The 26195-nt window shown below is 41.7% G+C and overlaps 2 protein-coding genes across 9 annotated transcripts in view; one reads left to right on the top strand and one right to left on the bottom strand.

Moving 5' to 3' along the window:
- Window positions 1-20436, top strand: part of PTX3 (pentraxin 3) — a 39281-nt gene extending 18845 nt beyond the window's left edge. The window contains exons 2-3 of the mRNA XM_053312352.1: window positions 12125-12667; window positions 18675-20436. Coding sequence (XP_053168327.1) covers window positions 12125-12667; window positions 18675-19294 — 1163 coding nt within the window. The 3' untranslated portion in view covers window positions 19295-20436. The remainder of the gene's footprint in view (window positions 1-12124; window positions 12668-18674) is intronic.
- Window positions 1-26195, bottom strand: part of VEPH1 (ventricular zone expressed PH domain containing 1) — a 221294-nt gene that overhangs the window by 157000 nt on the left and 38099 nt on the right. Inside the window, exons 6-7 of one of the 8 annotated variants that reach the window (XM_053312348.1) lie at window positions 13550-13707; window positions 11013-11668 (exon numbers count right to left, since the gene is read on the bottom strand). The exons of 4 other annotated variants lie outside the window; for them this stretch is intronic. In XM_053312348.1, the coding sequence (XP_053168323.1) occupies window positions 13562-13707 (146 nt within the window). In that variant the 3' untranslated portion in view covers window positions 11013-11668; window positions 13550-13561. Of the gene's footprint in view, window positions 1-11012; window positions 11669-12289; window positions 12358-13549; window positions 13708-24082; window positions 24163-26195 lie in introns of those variants that run through there. 3 more of the 8 variants (XM_053312349.1, XM_053312350.1, XM_053312351.1) reach the window with 3 other exon arrangements.

Raw genomic sequence — 26195 nt, forward strand, 5'->3', positions numbered from 1 at the left:
CAAATGCATCAATCTCTTATTAAAGAGTTACTACTTTTACCAATTTATTCCTCATAAGTTGATAGACATCATGGGAAATATTAAGGTCATTCATACAACCAAAATCCCTGGTGTCTAGGGAGGACTGGGGTGGGGGGGGGAGACAGGAGTATACCTACCTTCCCCCACACGATCCTCTTGCTCCCATTGCTGTGCCACGCCACCGCACACATGATCTCCGCTGCAGCTAGTGGCACAGCTGGGGAAATGCTGCCTGGCCTCCAGGAATCCCACAATGCACTTTGCGAGGAGCACAGTGCATTGAGGGATTCTCCCACAAGCCGGGTGCTCTTGGAGCCAGGCGCTGTGTCTGCTCGTGCTGCTGGCAGTCCAACCATTCACATGACCGGTAGCCTGCTCGCACCCTTCTACCTGAGTAATAAAGTACCTGGGTAATAAAATAAAGGTAAAGTTGTGCCCTCGAGTCAGTGTCGACTCCTGGCACCCACAGAGAGCCCTGTGGTTTTCTTTGGTAGAATACTGGAGGGGTTTATCATTGCCTCCTCCCGAGCAGTGTGAGATGATGCCTTTCAGCACCTTCGTGTACAGGGAGGTGCAGGGTCATCACCACTGTAGATTTCAACTGGTCTGGTACTGACTGCTCTTCCCATCCCAGTCTTGCCTGCCACATGGTCTTGGACAGGAAGAGAAAATTGGCCTGGAAAGCAGACTGGAAGGCTTGGCATTATCCAAAGATACAGTATTTAAAAGCTGGAATCTGGTCCATTTTCTGAATACATATGAAAATGTCAGGCAAACTTCATTAATAAAGCAAATATACTAACCACATTAATTACCTTACTTCTGTAAGTATTTAATATATAACAAAATACTTGCTCCCCTAATAACATTCTTTGTTAGTCCCCTAAACTAGTTGTTTTAGAGTCACCCCTGCTGCGTTTTGCATCATTCTGTAGACACTTATGTAGCATGAGCAGTAACCAGACATCCTTGCCCTCTTCCATTCTGTGTGGTCATGAATAGAATGACATCATCAAACTATTTCGTCTAGGAATGTTTGAGTCAGCAGCAGACTGGGAAGGACTGCCTCATAGGCCTGATAGCTACCAGGCTTTCCCCCACATCACAGTGAATTGACCTCCAGTGCTGACACTGATCTGGAACTGACACACTACTGAGTAAGTAACATAGAGCCCCCAATTAACCAGTGGCTGACATCCTACCTATAAAGCCCTTGTGTTAATGAACAAGGTTGTGCTGGCACAAGAAGATAGCATAGTTGCACAAAAAAGCCCATTACGTGCTGTTGCACAAGCATGCTTGTGGTAGTGCAACTCCAGTCTGGAATGCACGCTCCAGACTTCGAGCAAGGAGCTAGAGCGACTGCTTTGCACTAGTGTGATGTTCTTCCGCAAGTGCTTCTCTCGTCAGGATGTCAGTAATTGTAATTGTAATTTTATTTACAGTCATTAGACCAAACAGAGAGTAAAAACTAGTGATATATAATCTCTGTGTGTGTGTGTGTGTGTGTGTATACACACACACACACACACACACACACACACACACACACATACATGTACAGTTTAGAATTAGGATGATGTCCCATTATACCTCTTAAAAGCAATATAACTGAACTTAGCTACAGAAATAGAGATTGAAGCATCTTTATCTGAGAGCAGATGTTTTACAAGATTTTCATCGGACTGATCAACCAGTTTACATATTAAAGGAGCAATAAGACGTTCCCTAGGATAGAAATGGAATTTACAGTGGAGAAGAATGTGTGCAACAGTTTCTGTATCTCCCGACCCACAACTACAGTGTCGTTCTTCTAAAGGCACACCCTGAAACCTCCCAGCTAAAAGTGCAGATGGAAAGGAGTTAACCCTCACTCTCGTAAATATCCATCGAAACTTAGAAAAAGTGATAGTCGACAGATATTTTGTGGGGGAAAGGTCCATCTTAGTTCTTATTACTCTATAAAACTCTGGAAGTACAGCCTGGTTTTCTTGGATCTCAATATCAACAAGGTGTTGTCTCACTACTCTTTTCGCATTCGCTATACCCAGTTCCAGCAATTGAGCTGGATCTAAACCTTACTGTAGTACACCATAGTGACTGCGGAGTAGCTGAGAGAAACTCAGGAATTAAACCAACTGTTCGCAGATGTATTTTCAACCAAAAATAGATAATTAGAAGCCAGGCCCTAGAGTCAATTTTTTAAAAGCCAGCCTCTGTCCTTAAAATCAAATTCGCTGTACATTTCGGAGTGCCCAATAAGTTCCTCAAGAACCCTTATTGGCTTCTTTCCAGAATGTCAAACCTTGAGTATGGACCTAATTGAATACCATACAATAATTGCGGAATGACCTTTGCAGTATAGAGCTTTAAAGCAGCTGGAATAAAACCTGCACCCTGAGTTCTAAAAAAATCTTAAGATTTCTGTTGTGCTACGTTTCGCCGACTCTGCGACCATACTTATATGTGGTGATTTCCCAGCAAAATGTTGAAAAAAACCCCAGATATTTTATTTGATTTACCTGTTCTAGTCGATGTCCATCTAGCATCCATACAATTTTTTTTACTTTATTGGTGAAGCACATAATTTTAGATTTGTCATAAATGATCTGTAGATCCTCCTCTCTGCTGTATAGTGCTAAGGCATCTAACGCTCTTTTAAGCCCAACCCTGGTTTGAGATAAAATTACTGCATCGTCGGCATACATCAGGATTGGGATTTTCTTGTTGACTAGTTTTGGTGGATGAGTGTCAGATGTCTGCAAACGCCTTATCAAATCATTAATATAAAGGTTAAATAAGTAAGAGGCTAATACACACCCTTGTCGCACCCCTTTCCTAATGGGTACTGAGTTTGTAAGATTGCCAGCATGATCTAAACACACTCTTAAAAAGGAATTTTCATGCAGTTTGATGAGCAAAAGTAGAAGCCTTCGGTCCATAGAAGTAGCCACCAATTTAGACCAAAGACAACTTCTAGAAACTGTATCAAAAACCATCTTAAGGTCTATAAAAGCGGCAAACAATGGTTGCTTATTCCTTTTAACCTGTTTGTCTACAAGATGTAATATTAAACAGTGTTCTAATCCAGATCTATTAGCTCTAAATCCTGCCTGTTCATCCTCAATAATGCACTCCTGCTCCATCCAAGCACATAATTAAACACATAAGTGCTTGGCATAGAGTTTACTTATAATGTTTAAAAGGCTAATTGGTCTATAGTTAAAGGGGCCATCCCTTCTGCCTTTCTTATGGATAGGAACCACGATTGCCATTCCCCAATCCTGAGGAAATTGTGCAGTTTGATCAATATATGTGAAGAAAGCAGCCAGCACAGGAGCCCACCAATCTTTATAGAGCTTCAGAAGTTCCGGCAGGATACAATCGTTTCCAGGTGCTTTCTCGCATTTCAATTGCATGATTAACTGCTCTATCTCACATGTGGAGACCGGAGACAAATATGGTAATGAACCTATTTGAAGAGCATTTTGAGGGGAGATATCATTATATAGTGCCCGAAAGTGAGTTTCCCACGATTCTGGGGTTATTGGGCAAACCTGAAAGGAATATATCTTATTGTTTGGTATTGAAATTAGTCTCCAAAAGTTCATCGAATCTTTGTTCTTCACTGCACTTACTAGAAGTGACCACTTCTTTTGTGTATCAGCCCCTTTTTTAAAAATCTAAGAAGGGCTTTATATTCTTTTTTCTTTTTCGATATTTCTATAACCAGGTCTGCAGAGGGATTGGAACTGGCGTACTTTGAAAGAGTAACAAGATGTTTTTTAGCCCTAATACACTCATGATCAAAACATTTTAGGGCAGTAAGGTTTTAGTTCTGAACTGGCATGATCCGATTTGGTTATTAAAGCTTTAATTGAGCAAATAAAAGTTTCGTAGTTCTTAATAACACAGTGATCTCTATCTAGGTCAGTTAAAACACCAAGTAGATTCCTCCTGGCCGCTTCACCAGTCTCTGAATTGATCCAAAGGGGGAAAAATTGATCCAGTTTATAATTCCACCTAACTCTGCCACCCCGCAATTCCTTAGATTGAGTTAAACACACATTCTTATAGGTCTTAGGGTGTCCATCATATATATAGGTTAAAGTTAAGGGATTATGGTCACTTTCGGGTCTAGCACTAATTTTAAAGTTGTCTATTGAGTCAAATACGTCTCTCGTGACAAGCACATAGTCAATTGTGGGTAAACTTTTCCCTCGATGAAAAGTGTATTGACCCGGACAATCAACTGGAGCCGCACCATTTAACAGGAATAAATCCAAGTTATTAGCCATACGGGCTAGACATAGTCTTGCAAATTGCTCGTGGTATCTAAAAAGACACGATTTGAAGCACTAAACTCCGTGTCCTCCAATGGGGGCCACTGGGAAAATTTTCCATAAAGAGAAACATCATCATACCCCAATCTTGCATTACAGTCACCAGCTATAATTATCGGAACATTAGGGTATTCATCAATTAACCTTGAGATGTACAACTCAACCTCTTCCCATAATACCTTTGTTTGGAGATAGCAACTCTGGGTAGGGACAGATAGCAACTCTGGGTAGGGACCAACACAGAGAAATTTAATGTTATGAGAAGTGACCAACACCGACAAAGCCCAATCTACCAGGTAGGATAGCATTACAACCTGTCCTTTCAGTCTGGAAGTTGTAGGAATTGTGAGACCTCCAAGTGGTCTACCAGCTTTCTGACTCGCAACGGCAGGCACCATGAAGGGAGAGTAATCCAAAAATCTTATCTCACCCATCCACCAAGTCTCTTGCATAATTATAATATTGAATGTCAAAATGAAGTTTAGAAAATCGCAGTCCAGCAAATCTGAGCCCCAACCATGAATGTTCTAAGAGATTATAGAAGTGGATCGTTGATGCGGATCAGGGGCAACATATCAATCCTCCACAGGTCTATGAGGTAGCTTCAGTACATCACAATTATTATGTTGGTTCATCAGACCCAGACCTTCATCATCCATGTAGGAAGTCTCTGTTCGATTAAAGTTAGTAGATGTCAATATTGAGAAGAAGTCATCTAAATGTGGGTCAGCTGTCAATGACAATCGTGGAACAGGTTTATTATAATTCGAAAAATTAAAATCAACAGTTGCCACATTGCAATTCCCACTATAAATCTCAACAGTCTCACCAGATTGATTGTTCCCGATTCCTGTGGATAGTTGTAATTGTTTGTCGCCATGAGGTGAAGGACGATGTGCAGATCGCACACTCTTTTCTGTCGCCTTCGCCTTCTCATGACTCTCTTTAGAAATTATACTATTCGTCTCAGTTGGAGCATCATGCATGTCCAACAATGAAGAAGCTAAAGAATCGACGGTCTCCAGAGAACTCTCATCTGGGACAACGTAACTAAATGTGAGTCTTCTAAGTCCGCCAGATGCTGATCGGAATCATATGCTGTTTCAGAAATCTTCCCGCTAAAGAGAGAATAAACTTGACTTTGTTTGTCAATAAATTTAGGAAGAAATTTCTCCCTCCGTTGTTTCATGCACTTTTTCATTTGAGTCAAGTATTCATTCACTGAAGATGTCATCAGATTCCTAGAAAATACTCTGTTTGGAAAAATTCTCCATTTGTTCAGGAATTGTTTCATCCTTATCAGGGAAGCAGGTATCAGACTGAACTCAAAGATTAGAAGTAACCTCAAAACACCAGAATTTCACGTGAACTGTTTCTTATATATTTTTAAGTCCACAGACTCCATACAGAATCCTAACAACTGTGCCAAGGATCTCCTTATACTAAAGGAGTCTTCCTAACGATATTCATTGTAATGGTTCAAGATAATCGTAAGTTCACTTTGACAAGGCTGAAAAGTATTCTCCGATTCTGATTCGATATAGGAATCTCTCATGTTCAGGGTATGATAGTCGCTCTCTTGATCAACATCTACTGTTTGAGTATAAGCTTCCGAGGTAATGAAATGCTTCTTTTTAGAATCAGGCATAGTCACATGACTTATCTGTGTGCTAATCTTATCTAACTTAGCTATTACTGTTGAGAACTTCTGAAAAAGATAAATTAAGTCTCAGCCATTAAAATAGAAGTCTTTAAGGTGGGTTCTGTAGCTAAATCAGCAACTAAAAAATTATTAGACGTGTGACCAGGCTGAGTTGCTCCATTCCTATTCCCTTCTGACAGAACTGATGATAGTGGAGATTGGGGAGTGAAGTTCTTGGGAAGTGGGGAACTTAACAGTTCCTCATAAATGCTTCTTTCTAAATCAGTTCTTTCAGTAGAATTGAATTCTATTTGTGAGTTGTGAGTTTGTGGGTTGTAATTTTGGTCTAAAGCTCCATCTGTAGATTCACTAATTGATGGCCGCATTGTGAGGTAGGATTCTAACTTGGTTTGCATAGAGTTTGTAATTGGTCTAGTAGCAGCTTGTTTAACTCTCTGCTGTTCCTTTTCCCCATTCAGTTTCTTTTTAATTTGTTTCTTCCTCATTATTAATACCCAGTTTTCTTGCCAAATATTAATTGATGTCAATGGAATGATGTCAGTCAATGGAATTAAACACTCCTGTGTTTTAGACTTTTCATAAACTCTACACATCAATCTGCCAGGGCTCACTGAACCAACTCATTCCTGCTTTGAATGTCCAAATAAGTTATCTTTAAGTCTTCTTCACACTGCCAGAAAAATATAGAGGGGGCCAAGGACCTGACATTATCATTATTCACCCATGTTTGTTGAACCTCCTCCATTCCTTCTAGCAATTTAGAACAAATGATGTATTTCATACCTACTACTGGTAGAAGAAAGTGCACATTCACCTGGGATTTCCAGTTTCAATTCATGTATGGTATGTGAACAGATGTCCATTCTTAAATTCAGAGGTGCTTTCTCATATAAATTTTAGAAAACAGTTGGGTTCTTGTGAATTAAAAGGTGTGAGGTAAACGTTGGCTAATGGATTATTCCAGAGGGAAAGTATTTTACTAATGAATTATGAACAGAAATAGGAAGCATCTCCTGCTTGCCTAGTCCATCTTTTGATTGATGGTGTGACATAAAAGGTACTTTAATGTGGTCAAAATTGCCCTGTTGCTGACCCAACATATTACCATCATTGGGCTCCTATTTTATACCCTGTATATTCTGGCAAGATGGGTAATCGATACTGATGCAGCTTCTGCAAAGCCATCATCGATGCAATATGCTTGAATAATGAAAGAATGAGATGGATTTAGAGTGAAGAAAATCTATTTTGTAGCTAAATTTCTATAGGAAAATGCTAAGCTGGAGTCAGTCTTATCTCATTCAATTCCCACCCCAGCCCGCTTGGCAATGAGCAGGAAAACCGCGGTCGTGATGCTTTCCTGTATGCCACTTTCATGGCTTTTGCCAAGACAGCAGCAATTTAAATGTACTAGCAAAATCCAAAACTGACCTGAAGTGCATTTATTTAGTGCTCATATTTTGAGAACAAAGATTATGTCAGAAGCATTCCTGAGAGTTCCCCCTCACTAGGATTCTGTCCTATGATGACTGACAGATCAGGCTCTCAAAGATGTTCATATTCTCAGCAAAACCCATAGTCATCCACCACCCAGTAGTCAACTTTAAGACCACTTGCCCCATGCTTATATCTGGCTTGTGCAACTTTTGATTGACTATGTTGAACATAGCCCACTGGGGTCTTCTGCTTGGCAGCTTGCTTAGGACTACAAAATCAAGAAGGGAGATTCTCAAGCATCTAGCATATCACAATACATGGTAGCATTTGCCTCAGTGAGTCAGAAATTTTGTGCAGGGCTGATTCACAGAATGTCTGTGGTGTGAAGTAATGCCTTAAATGGCTAGTTTATGTAGGATGTCTAGTTTATCTAGGATGCATTCCTGTTAGCACAGGGGTTTTCAAACTTGGGTCCAACTTGCATAAGCAGTTGGACTACAAACCCTATAATCCCCAGGGGATTAGTCCACAATGTAGTCCAGCATCTAGGAACCCAAGTTTGAAAACCCCTGAGTTAGCCAATAGCAGAGACGTCATTTGCGTGTAGAATGTTGGGAACTGAGAAGCAGAATATCCTTGGGCCAGGAAACTGACAAGAGAGAATAATAAAAGGCAGAATTTCATTCTTTACAAGTAGGGCAAGGGTCATAGTTCAGTGGAAATGCACATGCTCTGCAGGCAGAAGATCCAAAGTACAATTCCTGACATCTCCAGGTAGGACTGGGAAAGACCCCTGCCTGAAACCCTGGGAAGTTTAGGTCAACATCTGCAGGAGGGCTGTGGTTTGAGACCCCTGAGCCATCTGTCTCACTTCTACCAGCACTCTGGTGGTCACATTCTGTTTGTACCAGCTGCAGTTTCCAGATCATCTATGGATGCATCATTGAACCCAGGTCCATTCTGTCCAGGAAGGGCAAGATTTGTGCACCAGTCAAAGCTGGGAGAAAGCACTCCCAGTCACAGCTGACACCTGGATCTCCTAGAAAAGCTCTAGATTCTGCAGCATTCCCAAACTGTGTACTTTTTCTTTCAGGGGAGAGCAACCCCATCTAGAACAGGCCTATCACTAGCAATCAAGGTAGTGACTCCTGGGTAACAGAACTTCTGCTTCTTCGGTTTAAGCTTCAGTTGGTTTGCTTTAATCAATCCTATAACTGCCTCCAAAGACCAGTCAAGGGTTTTCGTTGCCTCCCTGGGATCAGATGTTGCAAAGGAGTGGTAGAGCTGTGTGTAATCAGCACACTGATAAAACCTCAGCCCAAACCTCTGGGTGACCTCTTCCAGTGTTACATGTTGAGGTTGTGTGGCTCTCCAGATGTTGCAGGACTGCAACTCCCATCATCCCCAGCTGTAATAAATTGTAGCTAATTGTAATTGCAATAATATTGTAAATTACAAATTGTAATAAATTGTAGGCAATGTGCGGCTCTCCAGATGTTGCAGAACTACAACTCCCATCATCCCCAGCTGTAATAAATTGTAGCTGGAGGTGATAAGAGTTGTAGTTTAGCAACATCTGGGGAACTGCACATTGCCTACCGCTGCCCTGTGGAATAAGCTAGATCTCTGTGGCACCTCAAAAGCCAATGGCCATGGAGCAGAGCAGTATTATTATTATTTTTACATTTATATCCCGCTCTTCCTCCAAGGAGCCCAGAGCGGTGTACTACATATTTGAGTTTCTCTTTCACAACAACCCTGTGAAGTAGGTTAGGCTGAGAGAGAAGTGACTGGCCCAGAGTCACCCAGCTAGTTTCATGGATGAATGGGGATTTGAACTTGGGTCTCCCCGGTCCTAGTCCAGCACTCTAACCACTACACCATGCTGGCTCCCAGCACCACCTTCTGGAGCTGACTTTCCAGAAAGGACCAGAAGCACCACAATACCACCATACAGAGGAGAAAGAGGATTAGAATCTGCCACTAGAATATGAAATTTGTTTGAAACTCTTAGTTGTTGAATCTGAGGACCAATTCAACCATTATCACAATGGAACAGTAGCTGCTGCTGAAAATCTCTTCTGTGTAGTTTGGGTACATCTGCATTTAGCATTGAATGGATCAGCTGGATCACATTGCAAAATATTTTTATCAGGCCAAAAATAGACATGACAGGAACCATGGCTGCCACTATAAAATAGTAGCCCCACAACTCCTCCTCCTCCTGTCTCTTCTGATCACATTTAGTAAACACACAGTGTAGTATCAGAAAACTACAAGTTTCTCCACCTCCCCTCTGTTTCATTGGCTGCCACTTGCAGGGTGGAAAACTTGTAGTGTTGGCATTGAGTCACACATGTTTTTGTTTTACTAGACTTTCATAGGAGTGAGAGGAGAAGGAGGAGAAGACACAGGACTGCCTCTTTTGGAAGCAGTCATACAGCCATTGCCACATCTAGTTCTGGGTTTAGTATGATGAGCAAGAAGTCTGGAGGGCACTGCAGCAAATAGCCACTTGGGAAGCAAATAGCCACTTGAGGGAGAGGTATTTTTTACTTCTACAGATATTTATAAACCGCTCTTCAACTAAAGTTCTCAAAGCGTTTTATATAGAATAAATAATACATAAATGTCTCCTGTTCCCAGAAGGACTCACAATCCAAAAAGAAACATAAGAGAGATACCAGCAACAGCCACTGGAGGGATGCTTTGTTGGAGCTGGATAAGGCCAGTTGCTCTGCCCCTGCTAAATATAAGAGAATCACCACTTTAAAAGGTGTCTCTTTGCTCATTTAGCAGGGGTAACCACTTTTTAGTGGGAAACCAGTGTGGGGAAATGGGTTAACCGCCATGATCCCAAGCTAGATTGTCCCTTCTATGGTTGTTGTTGGACAGAAAAGGGACACATTGTGTGCACTTCCTGTTTGAAGCCCATCTTAATAGCACCTAGTTTTTGATCCTGAATAAACCAAGTCCTGATAGGGGCGCTTTGAGTGAGTCACAATCTCTGATCCTCAGTGTCCTTCCTGAAAAATAGAAATTATAATGTTTTATTTCGCAATGCTATTGTGAGTGTTGAAAATATATGGGTTATAAACCACTTTGCAGACAACAGCTCTGACTTAACAAGATCTCTCCATGGACAGAAGCAAGCTTCCTGGAGTAGATCCCCCTGAATGGATGAGGTCAACATGCCCAAAGGGAGAGAAAAGTGTCTCGCACCTGGGACTGTGTGGCAGCAATCCTTCCTAGGTCCCATTCACATATATACCTGATTATTAGACAATAGACTGATCATCAGTCTTAGGGGAACACAGATTATGTCCAGTTGGCAACTGGCAGAAAGCACAACCAGGTACTTATTTTCTCCAATAATGAGAAAATGAGTTCCTTTATAAAGTGAACACTGCGATGGAAAAAGAGGTCCCAGCAGGGATCCTTTGCAACACACAGGCCCCCTTTCCAACTAATCTAGCATATTGCTAGTAATTAATAATGAATCATGAGTGATAATGAAAACATGATATATTTAAATTACCATATTTTAAAACACAAGAACATGTAATTTGGGGCTTTTCAAATTAACATAACCAAGTACTGCACTCTAAAATGATTCTAAAATAATGTTGGAAATTCCTTTCTTTAGTCCAGCAAATTTACTATATTTATTTTTCCTGCTGCTCAACCTTCAGAAAATCCCTGGGTATCTTGTTTAAAAACCCAATCTCCCAGGAGCTTTGCAATTTGAAAGAGCAGTTTTTCCATAGTTTCCCCTCTCACTCTCTTTGCTAACCCGCCCACATTTCAAACTTTTAAGGTTCAGGATTGTGCAATCCTCTACACCTCCCCCCTCCTCACAACTCCCATCCAAAAAAATTAATAATAACCAGAAGCACTCCTATTACAGCACCAGCACAAGCATTACTCATTCATTCACGTCCAGGCACTCTCACAGTATTATTTAAGGGCTTTCTGCGACTCCTTCTCAGTGACTCCCTCTCACAGAATCATCTCTGGTTGAGTCTTATTCATTCAAGGAGGCACTGAGACTTTCAAGGAAACGGCTGAGGAATCTTATCCAAAGACATGTTTTCCTTTGTGATGCTGTGTTTTGCGCTCTGGTCTTCCTCATCTAGTCAGCACCACGATGAGTACGAGGATCTCTTTTTCATGAATTTTGACAATGAAGTAGAAAGTGTCATTCCTGCAACGGAAGAAAGTAAGTAGGGGTAGGTTGGGGGTGGGTTGCCTTTCTTCTAGTCTTTAAGTACAAACTGCAGTATCTGCTTCTCAAGCAACAAAAGAAAGAGCATTCAGAGTTCATGCTTCTTATTCTTTCACAGCAGCAAAAGCTGCCGCCATCAGACACAAAAATAGCATCAGTGTTACAAGACCCTCATTTAGCATTAATAAAACAAGTCTGGCAGATGTTTGGGGTCTTTTCTCCAGGTTCCCTTTATAATGCAGAAATTAGGAATAATCCAGTCACTATCTGCATGTTATACCTTTCTTTTGCTTTCTGGGGAAAAAAATCATTGGCACTTTGGGAGCATGCAGAGAAACAGGGAACACATATTGCTTGAAATAGCTATTTGCTTACAGAAAACCATCAAACACAGAAAGTTAGTAGTGTTAACAGCTGCTGTGTATTCTGCTCTAGCAATTTCATGCGATTGTCAGCGAGAACACACAGAATGGGACAAACTCTTCATTATGCTTGAGAATTCCCAGATGAAAGATAACATGCTGCTTCAGAGCCTTGATGAAATCCTTAAGGTGGAACTGCAGACTCTGAGAGGGGAAGTGCTTCACTTTCTGGAAAACTTTGCTGGCACGTGCACCACATCCATTGAGAAGGCCACCTCCCAGATCTCGAGCCAAATGGACCAAATGCTGCCAAAGAACAATGGAGAAACTGGGGACCTTTCTGGGATGCTTCATGAGTTCGAGCAAGGAAAGATCCTCAAAGAGATTCTGCAGCTGAGCCACAATGTGTCCAACAGACTGAGCCATCTGGAGCATGCTTGGCAGAGGAGGACTGAAATGGATGCTCAGCGGAGGGGTTTGCCCCAGGAAGACAGCTTCGGCTACATGTCAAGAGGGGACAATTTCATTCTGCACTCTCTGTGGCAAGAACTGCAGGAAACAATGGCTGAACTGAAAGAATCCCAAAGAAGGACCACACAGCACTTATTGCCAGTTGGTAAGTTAAACTCTGTTGGCAATGCTACTACTAATACATTTCACATCCATTCACAAACCACTATGTTAAACAACTCAGTTAAATATACTAGTCAATATCATGATTATATAAATAGGACATATGATTGTGAAATCTGAGAAAGTCTTTCTTCTGCGGGACCAGACTTTCTTTAATATATGTATGCCCAGCTGAAGCAATATGGCAACCAAAGAACATGCACACACAACATAAAAATCCATCTAAACTATATCCAACTTTGACTGCATAAGCTGCAGCTAGGATTATATTAAATGATGCGGAGGACAACATCAACACCTATGTTTGGATCTCAGAAAGATGGGTCAAACAGTCTCCTAAACTGGTCCACCAAGTTTCACCACAGCAGACAAGTTTCCAAGACCTTGATATCTTCTTGTCTACCGTGTTTATGGCTACAGACTTCAATCCTTAGCTATACTTGGCAAGATAAAACATTTTTCCAGAAACCCTATTCAGTGCCATTTTCAGCCCCTTCTTTCCTCTATGTCCTGCTCAAGCCTCAATTGCCCCTAAGGTGATGTGGTCAGTGGTGAGGTGCTTCCCCCTTACCACCCACCCAGACAGCTCTTCTCCCTTCTGCTCCCTGTTCCCCCATTTTCAAAAGTCAAAGAATGGCAGGAGGAAATAGAGGAAAAGGTGACAAAGCAGTGGTGACACTCCTGTCACCAGGTAAGGGGTGGGGTGGGGTGGGGGCTGGGAGGGGGTGCAAAGAGGGGGCCAGTGGAGGTAGTAGCTTGCAGGTTCAGGGCACTTCCACTGCCTCTGTCAATTGGACACCAGAAGCGGCCGCCTCACCATGCCTCATTAGGGGGCTGCTTTCCTTCTCTATCCCCACTAACATACCTGCTGCCTCCTTTAGAACGCTCCCCAGAGGCTACTTATGAGCAAAACCTGAACTTGTGAGCTCACTGACTGTGTCAACAGGCCCTTCATCAATTTTCCATCTTCAAGGCATAAATGGATTCTCCACAGGGGGCTCGGGAAGGTAGAAAAGCTTTCACCTGTATGGTACAACAAGCAGTAATACATCACAAAGGGCCCTCCCCTACCCCCTCTATCCCACCACCATATATTTCCTTCGGAAAAACCAGTCCTTTCAAGTACTCTACCACTCACCCACATGCACATCATGATTTTTATTAAAAATTAATAAAATAACACTTTGTATATTTATCCTTCAAGTTTATTCTCTCAGCTTGCAGCTCAACCAGGACTTTTAAGCAGCTATAGAAGTTAGTATGATAACTAGTTGAGCTAATCTAGGAAATAAATTTGATTTTTTTTAAAAAAAATCAAGATAGCAGACATGTTAGCAAACTATAAAAACAATGGCACAGGACTTTAACTGCTAGACATACAAAGGAACATTAGCCATTCTCACCAAGGCTAATCTTGCCCTACTCTTAGGCTTCAATGAATATTTAGATTGGCAATGCCAATCATGTGTCTCCCAAGGAACAGCTGCCTTTGAAACTGCAACATAAACATTGCATTTATCTTATTTTATTTGAATATGAAAACATAAGCAGATGGCTGAATAACCCATGCCATGTGTTATGCCATCACAAGCCCAACTAGGTAAAATATTGCTTCGCAGATATTTCTTTTATACTTATAGACAGAACTCAACAATGAGAGAAGAGACTCCTGCACAGCACACAGAACTGAAAATGTATATGAGAACTGGAATCAACATCTAAAACCCGTTCAAATATATTTTATTTCAAAGCTCAAGCTCACTGAGCATCCTGGTACCCTTCTATGTCATTTCTAGTGCAGTACTTATATTAATTAGAACTGAATATGAATGTATATACCAAGTTCGGGTGGGCAGATGGAAAAAAGTGTCCCATAACACAGATAATGTTAAATGACACACATTAATACACCAAATATAAGGCCATATTAAAATATAATGGTTAAAAGTGCATTTTTGCAGTCATAACTCTTTCTAATTTGAAAAGCCCTTAAGCAATTCCTTTTAAAAAAAAACCTATAAAAAACTATTCACATTCCTCTGATTATTTTAATGGGGTGTGGGAAATGAGTATTAAACTGCACTTTCCTGGGAAAGCAGTAGGTTTTAATTTTAAAAAAACCCCATACACATCAAATTAACACTCTTAAATCAGTGCCCATTTTAGTTCACACTCCTGAAATAAAATGAAACTCTTCTTCTGGTTTCTATTTGTGCAATTCCTTACAATGATAATGGCATGATCCAGCCAAAGGGAAATAAAGTTGTATCCTGTGCCTTTGTCTGGCCTGAAAATACACTGGGTTGCCTTGAGCATTCCCCAAGGATTGTGTGTGTGCATGTATGTGTATTGGAATACTCAAAACAGTCTGATTTAACCACTACTCCCCCTTTTATGTTACCTCTTTCCATTTCACCAATGAGGGATGGAGCAACAAATGGCAGAAGGCTACCATTATTTGCAGCAGGTGAAGACTTGCTGCTACTACTATACTGTTACAATATTTATATACCACTTTTCAACAAAACTTCTCAAAAAGGTTTACATAGAAATAGAAATAAGTACATAAAATGGTCCCCTTTCCCAGAAGGGCTCACAATACAAAAGAAACATAAAGTAGACACCAGCAACAGCCAGAGGAGGGATGCTGAACTGGGGGTGGAAAGGGTCAGTTGCTCTCCCCCCCACCGCAATATAAGAGAAGCACCACTTTTTTAAAAGTGCCTCTTGCAAACCTCAAACATCTCAGTTGCAATTGGAGGAGGGAAGGTGTGAGCCCCAGTTCAAGTCAGCCAAGCCTGAAGCGGAGCAGATTCATTGACTTCACATGGTTGAGCTCTGCCATTAGGGATGCACACCAGCAATTTGTGCAGACAAGGGCGGGACAGGAAAGGTTCCCTTAAGGAGCAGGTAAGCAGGTCCTTACCTGCTCTGCTGCTTTTCCGGGCATGGCACTCGCTCGAGCAAAGGCCGTTCGCAGCTGTGGCACTGTTCCCTGCAGGCTGCATGTGACGTCAGCACACACAAAGCAGCAGAGCAGGAAAGACCTGCATACCTGCTCCTTAAGGGAACCGCTCTCCATCCCACTGAACTGGTTTGGCTGCGGGGCTGCTTCCTAAAGGAGGTTCCAAACCAGCTCGTGCACATCCCTACCTGCCATCCAGGAGTGTAGGGCGTTCACTTGTGGCTGGAGGATGAAGTCCTGCTGGCAGCTCCCCCGCCCCTTCTGTTGTTTGCTCACGCACGCAAAGCACATGTGTGTGTGCTCCAAGCCATGCCCCCTAAGCCCCTAAGGGGCCAGCCAGTCAGCCCATGCAGTTTCCCCAGTCAATGGTTCATAAAATCACTGACTGGGAGCTCTTCTCCCTGCCTCCTTGAGTGTTTCCTGACTCAGAAAATTCTGCAGGGGCTGACTGGCAGCATCCTTGTTACTGGCCACACCCCCTGCATCTGATGTCAGATGCAGGGGGCATGGCCACTGCCCAGGAGAGGGTCTATTCGGACCCTCTTCCATTCTCCCGTCAGTGTTTCATTGAAATGCTGGCAGGCTGGCTGGGCTTTTCCCCCTAGCCCAGACAGCATTTCAATGGAACACCAGTTGGGGAGGAGAGGGGCACATCTCATGCTACCAGCCAGTGAGCGCTTTGTGCGGGAGAGTGCAAGGGGGTGCCCTGACCAAGGGCAAGTGGGTGCCTTAGTGGGGCCCCCAGACCCTGGCAGCTCAGGGAGGGCCGTCCCCCCTTGGTCTATTGTCCCTACGCCCCTGCCGCCATTCATTGCAGCCAGAGAACAGTGGCATCTTGTGAACCCCCACAATCCCTGGCTGCAAGTGGTGGAGGAAGGATGTCGGTCCCAGTTTAATTCGGGCAGGTTCAAAGGGGGCTTTGCATGACTTGAATTAGACCTGCCTTATTTGAGAGGAAGGCGTTAACATTGTTGAGCTTTCCCCTCTTAGACATTTGCCCAAACCATAAACGTCAGCATCTTTCACTCTCATTGCTTCTCATAAGAAAATTATGCCACAACCAGATATTACAGCCATTATGTGGCTGCCACTGTAAGCAACAACCTCTCTCCTCTCCTCTCCCATCTGAAACATTTAGCAATGCAACATGTGACATGACTGCATCAAATTCTTTGTTTCCCCATTCCCACTCTACTTCATTGGCTGCTGCTTGGGGGCAGGAATGGGAGCGGAGTGGGAGAGAAACTCACAACATGATGATGTAACATGCATGTTTTGCATTACTCAGCATTACAGAGGAGAGAGGAGCAGGAGGAGAAGGTGCACCGTGCAGCCATACTGCTTTCAGCAGTAGTTACACATTGGCTGTAACACAGAGTCACATACTTACATTGAACCCAATGAAACTAATCAGTCATAAAGTGCTTAACATTGGCAGGATTGTGATTTATATTTTTGCCCAAACTATGAAGTCAGCATTAAGACCAGAATAAATCCACTGACTTCACAGAGCCTGTTCTTAATTCACAACAGAAGTGAAGTTGAAGCCAGAATTTGGTTCCATATGTTCTGATAGGAGTAAGGAGAGTTATAATTTGATTAAGAACAAGAAGAGTAAATTTTTGAAATACTTATAGGTCTCTATGGAAATATTTTCTAAAAGGAGTTTCAGCAACTGGTTTTGATCTCTCACATATCCTGGATTCCTGCCAGATTGACTCCAAAGGGGTTTTCTAATCACACTGTTGCTGGTGTGTCATGAAGCTGGTTTTAATTTTGCTTACTCTCTTGATAGATAATAAAATTAGAAATCCTACTAATTAAAAAACCATGTCTATAACAGAGCTCATTGCTCTTTAAAGAAGTATCCTTGCAGAAGCATCGACCAATGTCCCACTTCTCAATCGTCAAAATGTTTTTAACATACTCAAAGTTCAAGGCATATGACCACTCAAATAAGAGAAGATTTTTAAAAAAATCTTTTCTTTATTACAGCTATGATTTCAAGATGCATTTCAGCGATTAGGGGTTTAAAACAAGAAATTGAGTGAACCTCAAATGCAATGTTCATTTATGACTACATATTAGTAGACAATCCTATTTCCTAAAACTCTGTTATCACTTTCCCCCATATTTATCAACATATCTCTATGCTTGTGCACTACCAATAGAATAGCCCCAAGTCAGGGATTTTCCTCTTTCTCTTTGTTTTGAATTGTTCTTTGGTCCCATAGATTTCATGAGTACGCACACATTTCATGAGTACTACTGATATGGCAAAATCTCTATGATAGGTTGTTTTTGAGATATCTCCATAAGGTGGCAAAACATCATGTTATCACACATTCAGCAAGATCCAAACTATTAATCATGACTTACCCCCATTGAAAAGAATGGAATTTCAGTTAGTCATGGCTAACTTGTCTAATTTATTTCAATGATGCTTAGTCATGATTTAGTCTGGATCCTGTTCACTGAAAATTCTTACAAAAATGTTCTTACAAAACCACCAATTTTCAGACCATGAAAATGTGCAGTTTTAGCACATGAGGACAGCATAATTATAAATTCCTTTTTTAAATAAGAAGGATATTACTGAGGTATATGGGAGGGAGGACTTGATTTCTTCCCTGGTGTGAGTTAAAATCTACAAGGCCATAATGCTCATCTTGTATGTGATGAGTGCATTGCAAGTCTGTGAGACTCATATTTCCAAGCCAGGAAATACAAAATCTGCAAACATCACTAGGCCTTTTTAAGAGTCTGAACATTTCAGCCTGAGTCGGCACACAGTGATCCCCATTTTTTGAACCCTACTTTGCCAACATTGTGCCTCATATACCACTACATGCCAAATCTATTGTTTGTCCCTCATGCATGTCAGTGCTGATGCTTTGCAAACTGGAATTCTGCTTATTGAAAACAGAAGTTTTCCGGAACTATCTGAACAAATTATATGGTCCTATCAGCTGCAAATGAGCCTTGAATGCAATTTAATAATGTAAGTTCATTCTCATTTTTGCAGGTTGCGAGACAGCTCTTTTATTCCCAATGCGTTCTAAAAAGATCTTTGCAAGTGTTCATCCAACTACTGAAATGACACTCTCCTCCTTTACTGCCTGCACATGGGTGAAAGTGACTGAAATACTAGACAAAACTATTGTATTTTCATATGGAACCAAGAGAAATCCCTATGAAATTCAGCTTTATCTTAGCCATGATTCTGCTGTTCTTGCTGTGAGTAGTGAGCAGAATAAGCTTATTGCCTCAAATGCCATCTCTTCTGGACACTGGACTCACCTTTGCAGCACCTGGAACTCAGTTAATGGGAGTATGTCATTGTGGGTAAATGGAGAGCTTGTGGTGTCCACCTCAAAAATAGGTGAGGGCCACATTATTCCTGATGGTGGGATTTTGCAGATTGGCCAAGAAAAGAACGGCTGCTGTGTTGGAGGTGGTTTCAACGAATCCTTAGCTTTCTCCGGAAAAATAACTGGCTTTAATATTTGGAACAGAATCCTCAGTGACAAAGAGATAACAAGACAGACTGGAGAAGAGTCATGTTACATCCGTGGCAATGTAGTTGGCTGGGGGGTAACAGAGGTTCTGCCTCATGGAGGAGCTCAATACATTTTTGGGCACTGAACAAATGCAGCAATTACCCTTTAAAGTTCTATATAAACTCATCACACACACCAAAAGAGGCAAACCTGAAATATCTAACATTCCTAGGGCATGATACAGCCTCCACCGAGAGGTTCTGAGAAAACTATATATAGAAAAGGTTTGCACTAGTAGAAAGAAAATTGCCTGATTCATGAGATGAGCCAAGATACACAGCCCAGGTTCATACAGGAAGCCATGAATGAGGCTCCATGTGGTAAGAGGTCTCCAGATGACTGTAGTAGCTACAGTCATTATAACTCTCCTTCTCTGCTGCTTTGAGTCTAAAAATAAGCCAGATGCTGTCCCAGGAAGGATGTGTGAGTGAGCAGTGTTGAGAGAGGGCTAGAAGGGAGCTCTCCACAAGTGACTGTAGTAGCTGTCAGAACCACTAGCAGCTTTAGTCCTGGAGATTTCTCACCATGTGGAACTGCATTCACAGCTGCCACAGGCAACAATTTAAAGTAGCTGCCACATGGCAGCTACATGATATGCACGAGCTCTTAAATATACCTCACGAAGAGTTAGTACTGTATGCATGCATCTCTGACTGAGGTATGGATGCAACATTGTCTTAGCAAAAAAAGTAAAAACCTAACCAAAAGCTGTTTTTGAACATATTGAAGAATTATATTGAAATAATAATACAGAGATGGCTTTCATTAATCCTACTGGACTCATAACAAATAGGTGCCACTTGTGTTGTGGGGTATCTAGGAACACGTGTGGCTCGAGAATGTTTCTTAAATAAATATACAAACAAATGGCGGGAACTCTTTATCCATAGAGCTAATATTACACTGTGTTCTAGAGATCTCATGTGTAAGATTTTATATTATTAAATGTGAATTTTACAGATGAACCATATAAAAGTAATGAAGTAATATTTGCTGTTCTTTTTTTCATTGTTACTGGTATGCATCAATAAAAGGAGTGCCTTGTACAAGATATTATTTATACTGAGGGTCAACCTAGCAATCAGATCATTGCAGATAATTCCAGATTTCTTGCTCCTTTGGAGAGGATGCAGCTGTATTATATTGTAAATTGATTTTGTACTAATTTTATTGAAATTATTTTTGTAAAATTGTGCTGTAGATAAAAAAAATACTTTATCAAACTGATATATCTCTTGGACTTTTCTTCAAGGGGCTTTGTTTCTTAAAGCAAGAATAGCTTTGGGGTGTATTTCTCTTTTTTGTTGCCTTCTTTTGCTACATAGTCGGTATATTTATTTTGTTCTGCATACAGAATCATCTCATACAAGCAGACCTCATACTTGGGAGGTCGAAGAGATGAATGATACCCTATGGCCATAATCCAATACAGTCTTAAAGTCAAGTACATCTAAACATACTGAAATCAGGAGGCTTAGATGCACTTAATTCTGCATTGGAATATGGCCAAGGCCTGTATTAAACCTCTGACCATTCCAGCCAAAGCTAGCCTGTGAAAACAGGGTTGAAGCCTCCCATGTTTGGAAGGTACCCTAAAAGGAACAGATGGTATACTCCACTGGCCAAGCTGCTCCATTTACCAGATAGTAATTTCATTAGACATCTCTCAGAATCGTGAAAGGTGCTCTCACCTTTCACGATTCTGAGAGATGTCTAATGAAATTACTTCCACATTTCGGTGTTAGGATTTCTTGTAAGGTTCAAAGAAAAAGCATACACAGGCAACATCCACTTCTAGGGCATGCATGCACCATAAGTTCTCTCAGCCAAATGCAGAAATCACTTGTGTATTCAGCTGCAATGCTTAAGGCAATGTCTGAAGTCACTCATCAATCTTAAGTAAGGCTAAAGACGAATTCTATTTGTGACCAAAGCTGACTAGGCAGGGACAGGATGTTAAAACATTTAAAATCCAAAATGTTAAAACTATTAAAAATAATCAAACAATGAAAACAGTGAGGAGATTCTTACAACTGGGCGAAATCGGGCTAAGGGAGCCTAGCCCGATTTCGCCTGCACGTGAGAACCATAGGGCTCGCAGCCGAGCCCAGTCTCACCAAAGCGGGTCACCCGCTAAAGTTACCCGCGCCCCCCCCCCAGCCCAGGTTAGCGGAGCAAGTGCTTCGCTAACCCAGGCTTTTGGATTGTGTGCTGCATGCCGCGGCAACTCACAAGTAGACCCCAACCGGGAGGCTAAAAAGCAACCTCCCAGCTCGGGGGTCTCTCCGGCATGCCCTGCGCACTTGTGCAGGGCATGCTGGAACTTCTGGGGGCCGCACAGCTCCCGATCCCCACAGCCCCCGCCGGCTCAGTGACGGAGCTGGCAGTTGTATGGGCGGCTGATCTGGCCGCCCAGGGCTCTGTAGGTGCTTGTCCGTGGGGATTTAACCCCATCTGGCAGTTCCCACTGATCATGGGTGAACAGTATCCAATTAAAAGCCTGGGTGAACAAATATGTCTTGACTGCCTTTTTAAAAGTTGTAAGAGATGGGGAGGCTCTTAAGCAAGTGGAATTGCACAGCAATCACGACCCTTTTGGCCCAAATGGAGCAGGAGGAGAGGTAGATAAATGTGTTTCAATGAGAATATGGACATTCCTGGCTGGAAAGTACATTTCAATGGACAGGAAATATGAATGGCCTCCAGCTTACAAAGAAGCATTAAACAAACATTTACTCTAGTTTTGAAACTGTTGCACTATTCCGTCACAGTTTGCAATGCATTAACCGTTGCAAATCTTGTAGTCTGGAAAACGCCCAGGAAAAGCTTCAGTGGTATAGTGAATTTTAGTTGCCACTACTGTGACAGTGGGATACTGTCAGTATGAGGAAAAAGGAGTTAGGGAAAGGGGTGAGACACAGTTGAGATGCGATGTTCATGAAGTAATTGCTCATGGCCCTGATGATAGTGTAAAGCTACACTAGCAAAAGAGGAGGCATAAGTAAAAATACTCAATTGAAGCCCATAGAGAACTAGTACAACAACAACAACAGATATTTATATACCACTTTTCAACAAAAGTTCCCAAAGCAGTTTACATATAGAAATACAAACAAACAAACAAACATGGATCCCTGTTCTGAAAGGGCCCACAGTCTAAAAGAAACATAAGATAGATGCCAGCAACAGCCACTAGAGGGCTGCTGTGCTGGGGTTGGATAGGGCCAGTTGCTCTCCTCCTGCTCAATAAACAAAATCACCACTTTTAAAAGGTGCCTCTTTGCTCAGTTAGCAGGGACATTTACTCACACCAGGCTTTACTGGGAGTTTATGGGGATGCTTTACTGCGTACTCAAAGTTGTCCCATAAAACAGACACAAATAGTGGATTTTTTTTTTACCCTGGATATAAATCGGGCTGCACTCTACGGCACAGTGAAAAACTCGGATTGTGTGTAAACTGCTTCCCGATAACTCGCAGGGACTTCGGGGTAAATCTGGCTGATACTCCGGAGGAGAAGTGAATTAAACAGCTTTAAAAGCCCAGTGTGAAAAACTTCCAGGGAAACTCCAGATGACACCCCCCACAATCTCTTCCACAGCCTGGCATGCTCCATAGCCTCGTATTCGTCTGAAAAGATAAAACTGGTATCTGGGGAGAGATCTACCACATGATCGGGAATGATAGAATCCCAAGTGTTCCTAACCATGGTAAGGATATTTCTTTGAGTGCAACATTTGCCTTTTCAGACAAATGCTTGACTTGTTGATAGCATGGAGTTGGGGCCACGGAGCACACCACTGTGAGAGGCAAAGTTTGCTGGCATATTCCTGTTCTTCCTGCCCAGGTAGAATAACAAGACCTGAATAAGGCTTAACTTATGAGCCAATCACAGTAAGGAATACATTATGCCCCAGCGAGGGAGCATAAAGCCTGGCTATATATTACACTAAACATGTCAAAAGTAGCCTGTGCAAATATGCACAAAAGTATAAACCAGGTTCTGGCTTCAGATTTCTGAAGATACCAAGTGCAACTGACAAGCAATGTACGCGACTAGTCCTTATGCAAAGTTTCCATGTGGAGAGATTTGAGTGATCACATTTTAAGAGTCTATCTATGAGCAGCACAGAAAATTGTGGAGGACTGACATTTGTTTATTTTTTGACGATTAAAAAGGAACTTCATCCTCAGAATATATTTTTACTTTGGGTAACCATTTGAAGAGTCAGCTTTCACTACAGTTATGGAACATGCAAGGGTGCATTCCCTAACCTATGGTATTTGATACTCCCATTGTGTGCAAACTTTTAAACTTTTAAATTTTAATGTGTTTTTTATTTATTATTTTTATCTTTTTATGAATTTTAATGTTTTATATTATATTTTATGTTTTAATTCTGTATACTGCCTTGAGATTTTTATACTAGGTGGTATATAAATTTAATAGATAGATAGATAGATAGATAGATAGATAGATAGATAGATAGATAGATAGATAGATTTGCAGTATAAAAATGATACAAGCCACAGGCCACAAACCCAACATAGCAAAAAATATTTTCAACAAAATAAAAGTTTCTAACTTTCAGTATTAAAAAGCCTGCTTGTACTAAGGATTTTAAGGAGCAAACACAACTAATAATGAATGCTACAGTTTGCTTTAGCCTTCTGGGTCACAATTTTGCATTAAATGTGGGTCACAATATTGCATTAAATGTGCAATAATTATACTATAGTGATATCCCTTGTGTTTTCAGTATCCCCCATGGCTTGCACTAGATTTGCTAAAGTAGAGTCCAGTAACTGACTGTGAAGGAATGACTCCTCCCCAAGTTGTTTTATGGTTTGTAATTTGTTATGTACTTGCCTTGTTCTGTGTCCGCTCCAAGTTCTGTAAGGGTTAAAGATGTTGCTATCTCTGACAAGCAGCTCTGAAGTAAAAGTTGTCAGCTGCAGAATTTTGGAGGGAAAGTTGTAAACTGTTACTATTGGTTACTAGGCCCCTGATCATTTTGGTTGCCCTTTTCTGTACCTTTTCCAGTTCTACAATGTCCTTTTTAAGATGTGGTGACCAGAATTGTACGCAGTACTCCAAATGTGGTTGCACCATAGTTTGGTAGAAGGGCATTATAATATTAGCCGTTTTATTTTCAATCCAGGTTCAGTCTGAGGTCTTGGTTTTCAACCAATCTTGGTTTTCAACCAAGGTTCAGTCTGAATTCAGACCAGACCACGAACCACTAGCCACCAACCAGACCAGACCACGAACCACTAGCCTACCTGCTAGGCCCTGTGACAGAAGACTAGCAAGTGCACTTGGTTGCGTTTTGTAATCTTCGTATTCTTGCCAACCTAACGTTTCTTCTACTGTTCCTGTACTATTTTTTGCATTTTTTGAAACCTTTTTATCACAAGTATACCTGTTCTTGTTTTTAATATCTTTTTCTGGTGTCTCTGTCAGTTATTTTAGCCCTACCTCACACCTACCTACCCCTTTTACTACACTATTAAGTTTTGGTCTTGTTTGTTGGAGGGCTATAGGCCTCTGCATACCAGTTGCAGGGGAGTAACAGCAGGAGAGAGGACATGTCCTGAACTCCTGCCTGTAGGCTCCCAGTGGCATTTGGTGGGCCACTGTGTGAAAAAGGATGTTAGACTAGATGGGCCTCAGGCCTGATCCGGCAGGGCTGTTCTTATGTTCTTTCCAATGACAGAGGGTTTAGTGACTGTAAGCCTAAGCACTCACATTGGTTTAGCAGTCTTTTTGGTGGCAGGGGATGGTTAGACTGAAGATCAGCTGCGACCAAGCCCTCACACTGGCATTTAAAGAAGGAAGTTTTCTGGCCTGTAAGAAACCTGCAGCCTTCTTGACAGAAGGAGAAATGGTTACAAGGTGGAAAAGATTGCATTTCATCTTTGCAGCTTTCAAGACTCCAGCATCGTAAGCAGTATTCAACTGTTCTGTTCCCATCCCATCTCCATCAATCTTCTGTGCAGGAAAAAAATAGCTGGAAGAAGGAAAGACACTATGCCAGTACCCCTATTTATTGCTGCATAAATATGACACCATCTCAAGAGCATCCTGAGAAGGCCAGTCCTTTAAGCTTCTGTGCTGGTATTCATAAGATCAGGCTGAAGAGTTTAAAACCCAACATTGACCAATTGGATTGTGCATCAAGGAAGCCTGCATGATGCAGACAGAACTGTGCACACACAGAGAGTTCTATGTGCAAAGCAATCATACCAAAATCAGTTGTTCACTGGGGACATGGGGTAGGTCCAGTAGATTTGAATCCAGCTTCCCTTCCTCTCCCAAACAGCTGACTGGCACTATGGCTGATCTTTCAATTGCTCTATGCAATCAGCCTCCCCAGTTGAAACTTGGCAAACAACATCTGGTTGCAGGCACCCCATCCAGTTAAGGACACTTCCACATGTACATGGCACATCACAGCACCTATGCATGCATGTACTTTTGCAGAGGCCCCCTGGTCTATGCATTTCTTTTTAAAGTAATCCTGCCCATTCATTTCTACAGTATTATTTTGAAATGTTTGATCTCTTGGAATTTCATCTCAGGTATCCAGAGCCACAGCTGCTGGCAGAATAATGCAAATGCAAAAAGAAATAGAAAAAATAAAGAGAATTAAGAGCTGATGTTATCTTTAGAATATTGATGTTTCTTATTCACCACTAATTACATCTAAAAGGGACTCTTCATGCACAGTATGGACTCTTTTTCAAATATTTGCCCTATGCAACTTAATTAGTAATACAATTTGACTGGGTTGCACTTTGCTGATGTAGGGTGGCATACAGCTGGCTTTGTGTGTGTGTTTTAAAGCACCTGAAGTCTTGAAGGAGCAACAAAGTTCCCTTCATCAGCTCCCCCTGCCCTCTACAATACTCTGATTATACATGGTTCTAGGCATCGTGGGCTGGGCAGAGATGGTGGCCAACACAAGAACATGGTGGACCCCACC

Source organism: Hemicordylus capensis, chromosome 3 (assembly GCF_027244095.1).
Source record: "Hemicordylus capensis ecotype Gifberg chromosome 3, rHemCap1.1.pri, whole genome shotgun sequence".
Classification (NCBI taxonomy): Eukaryota; Metazoa; Chordata; class Lepidosauria; order Squamata; family Cordylidae; genus Hemicordylus; species Hemicordylus capensis.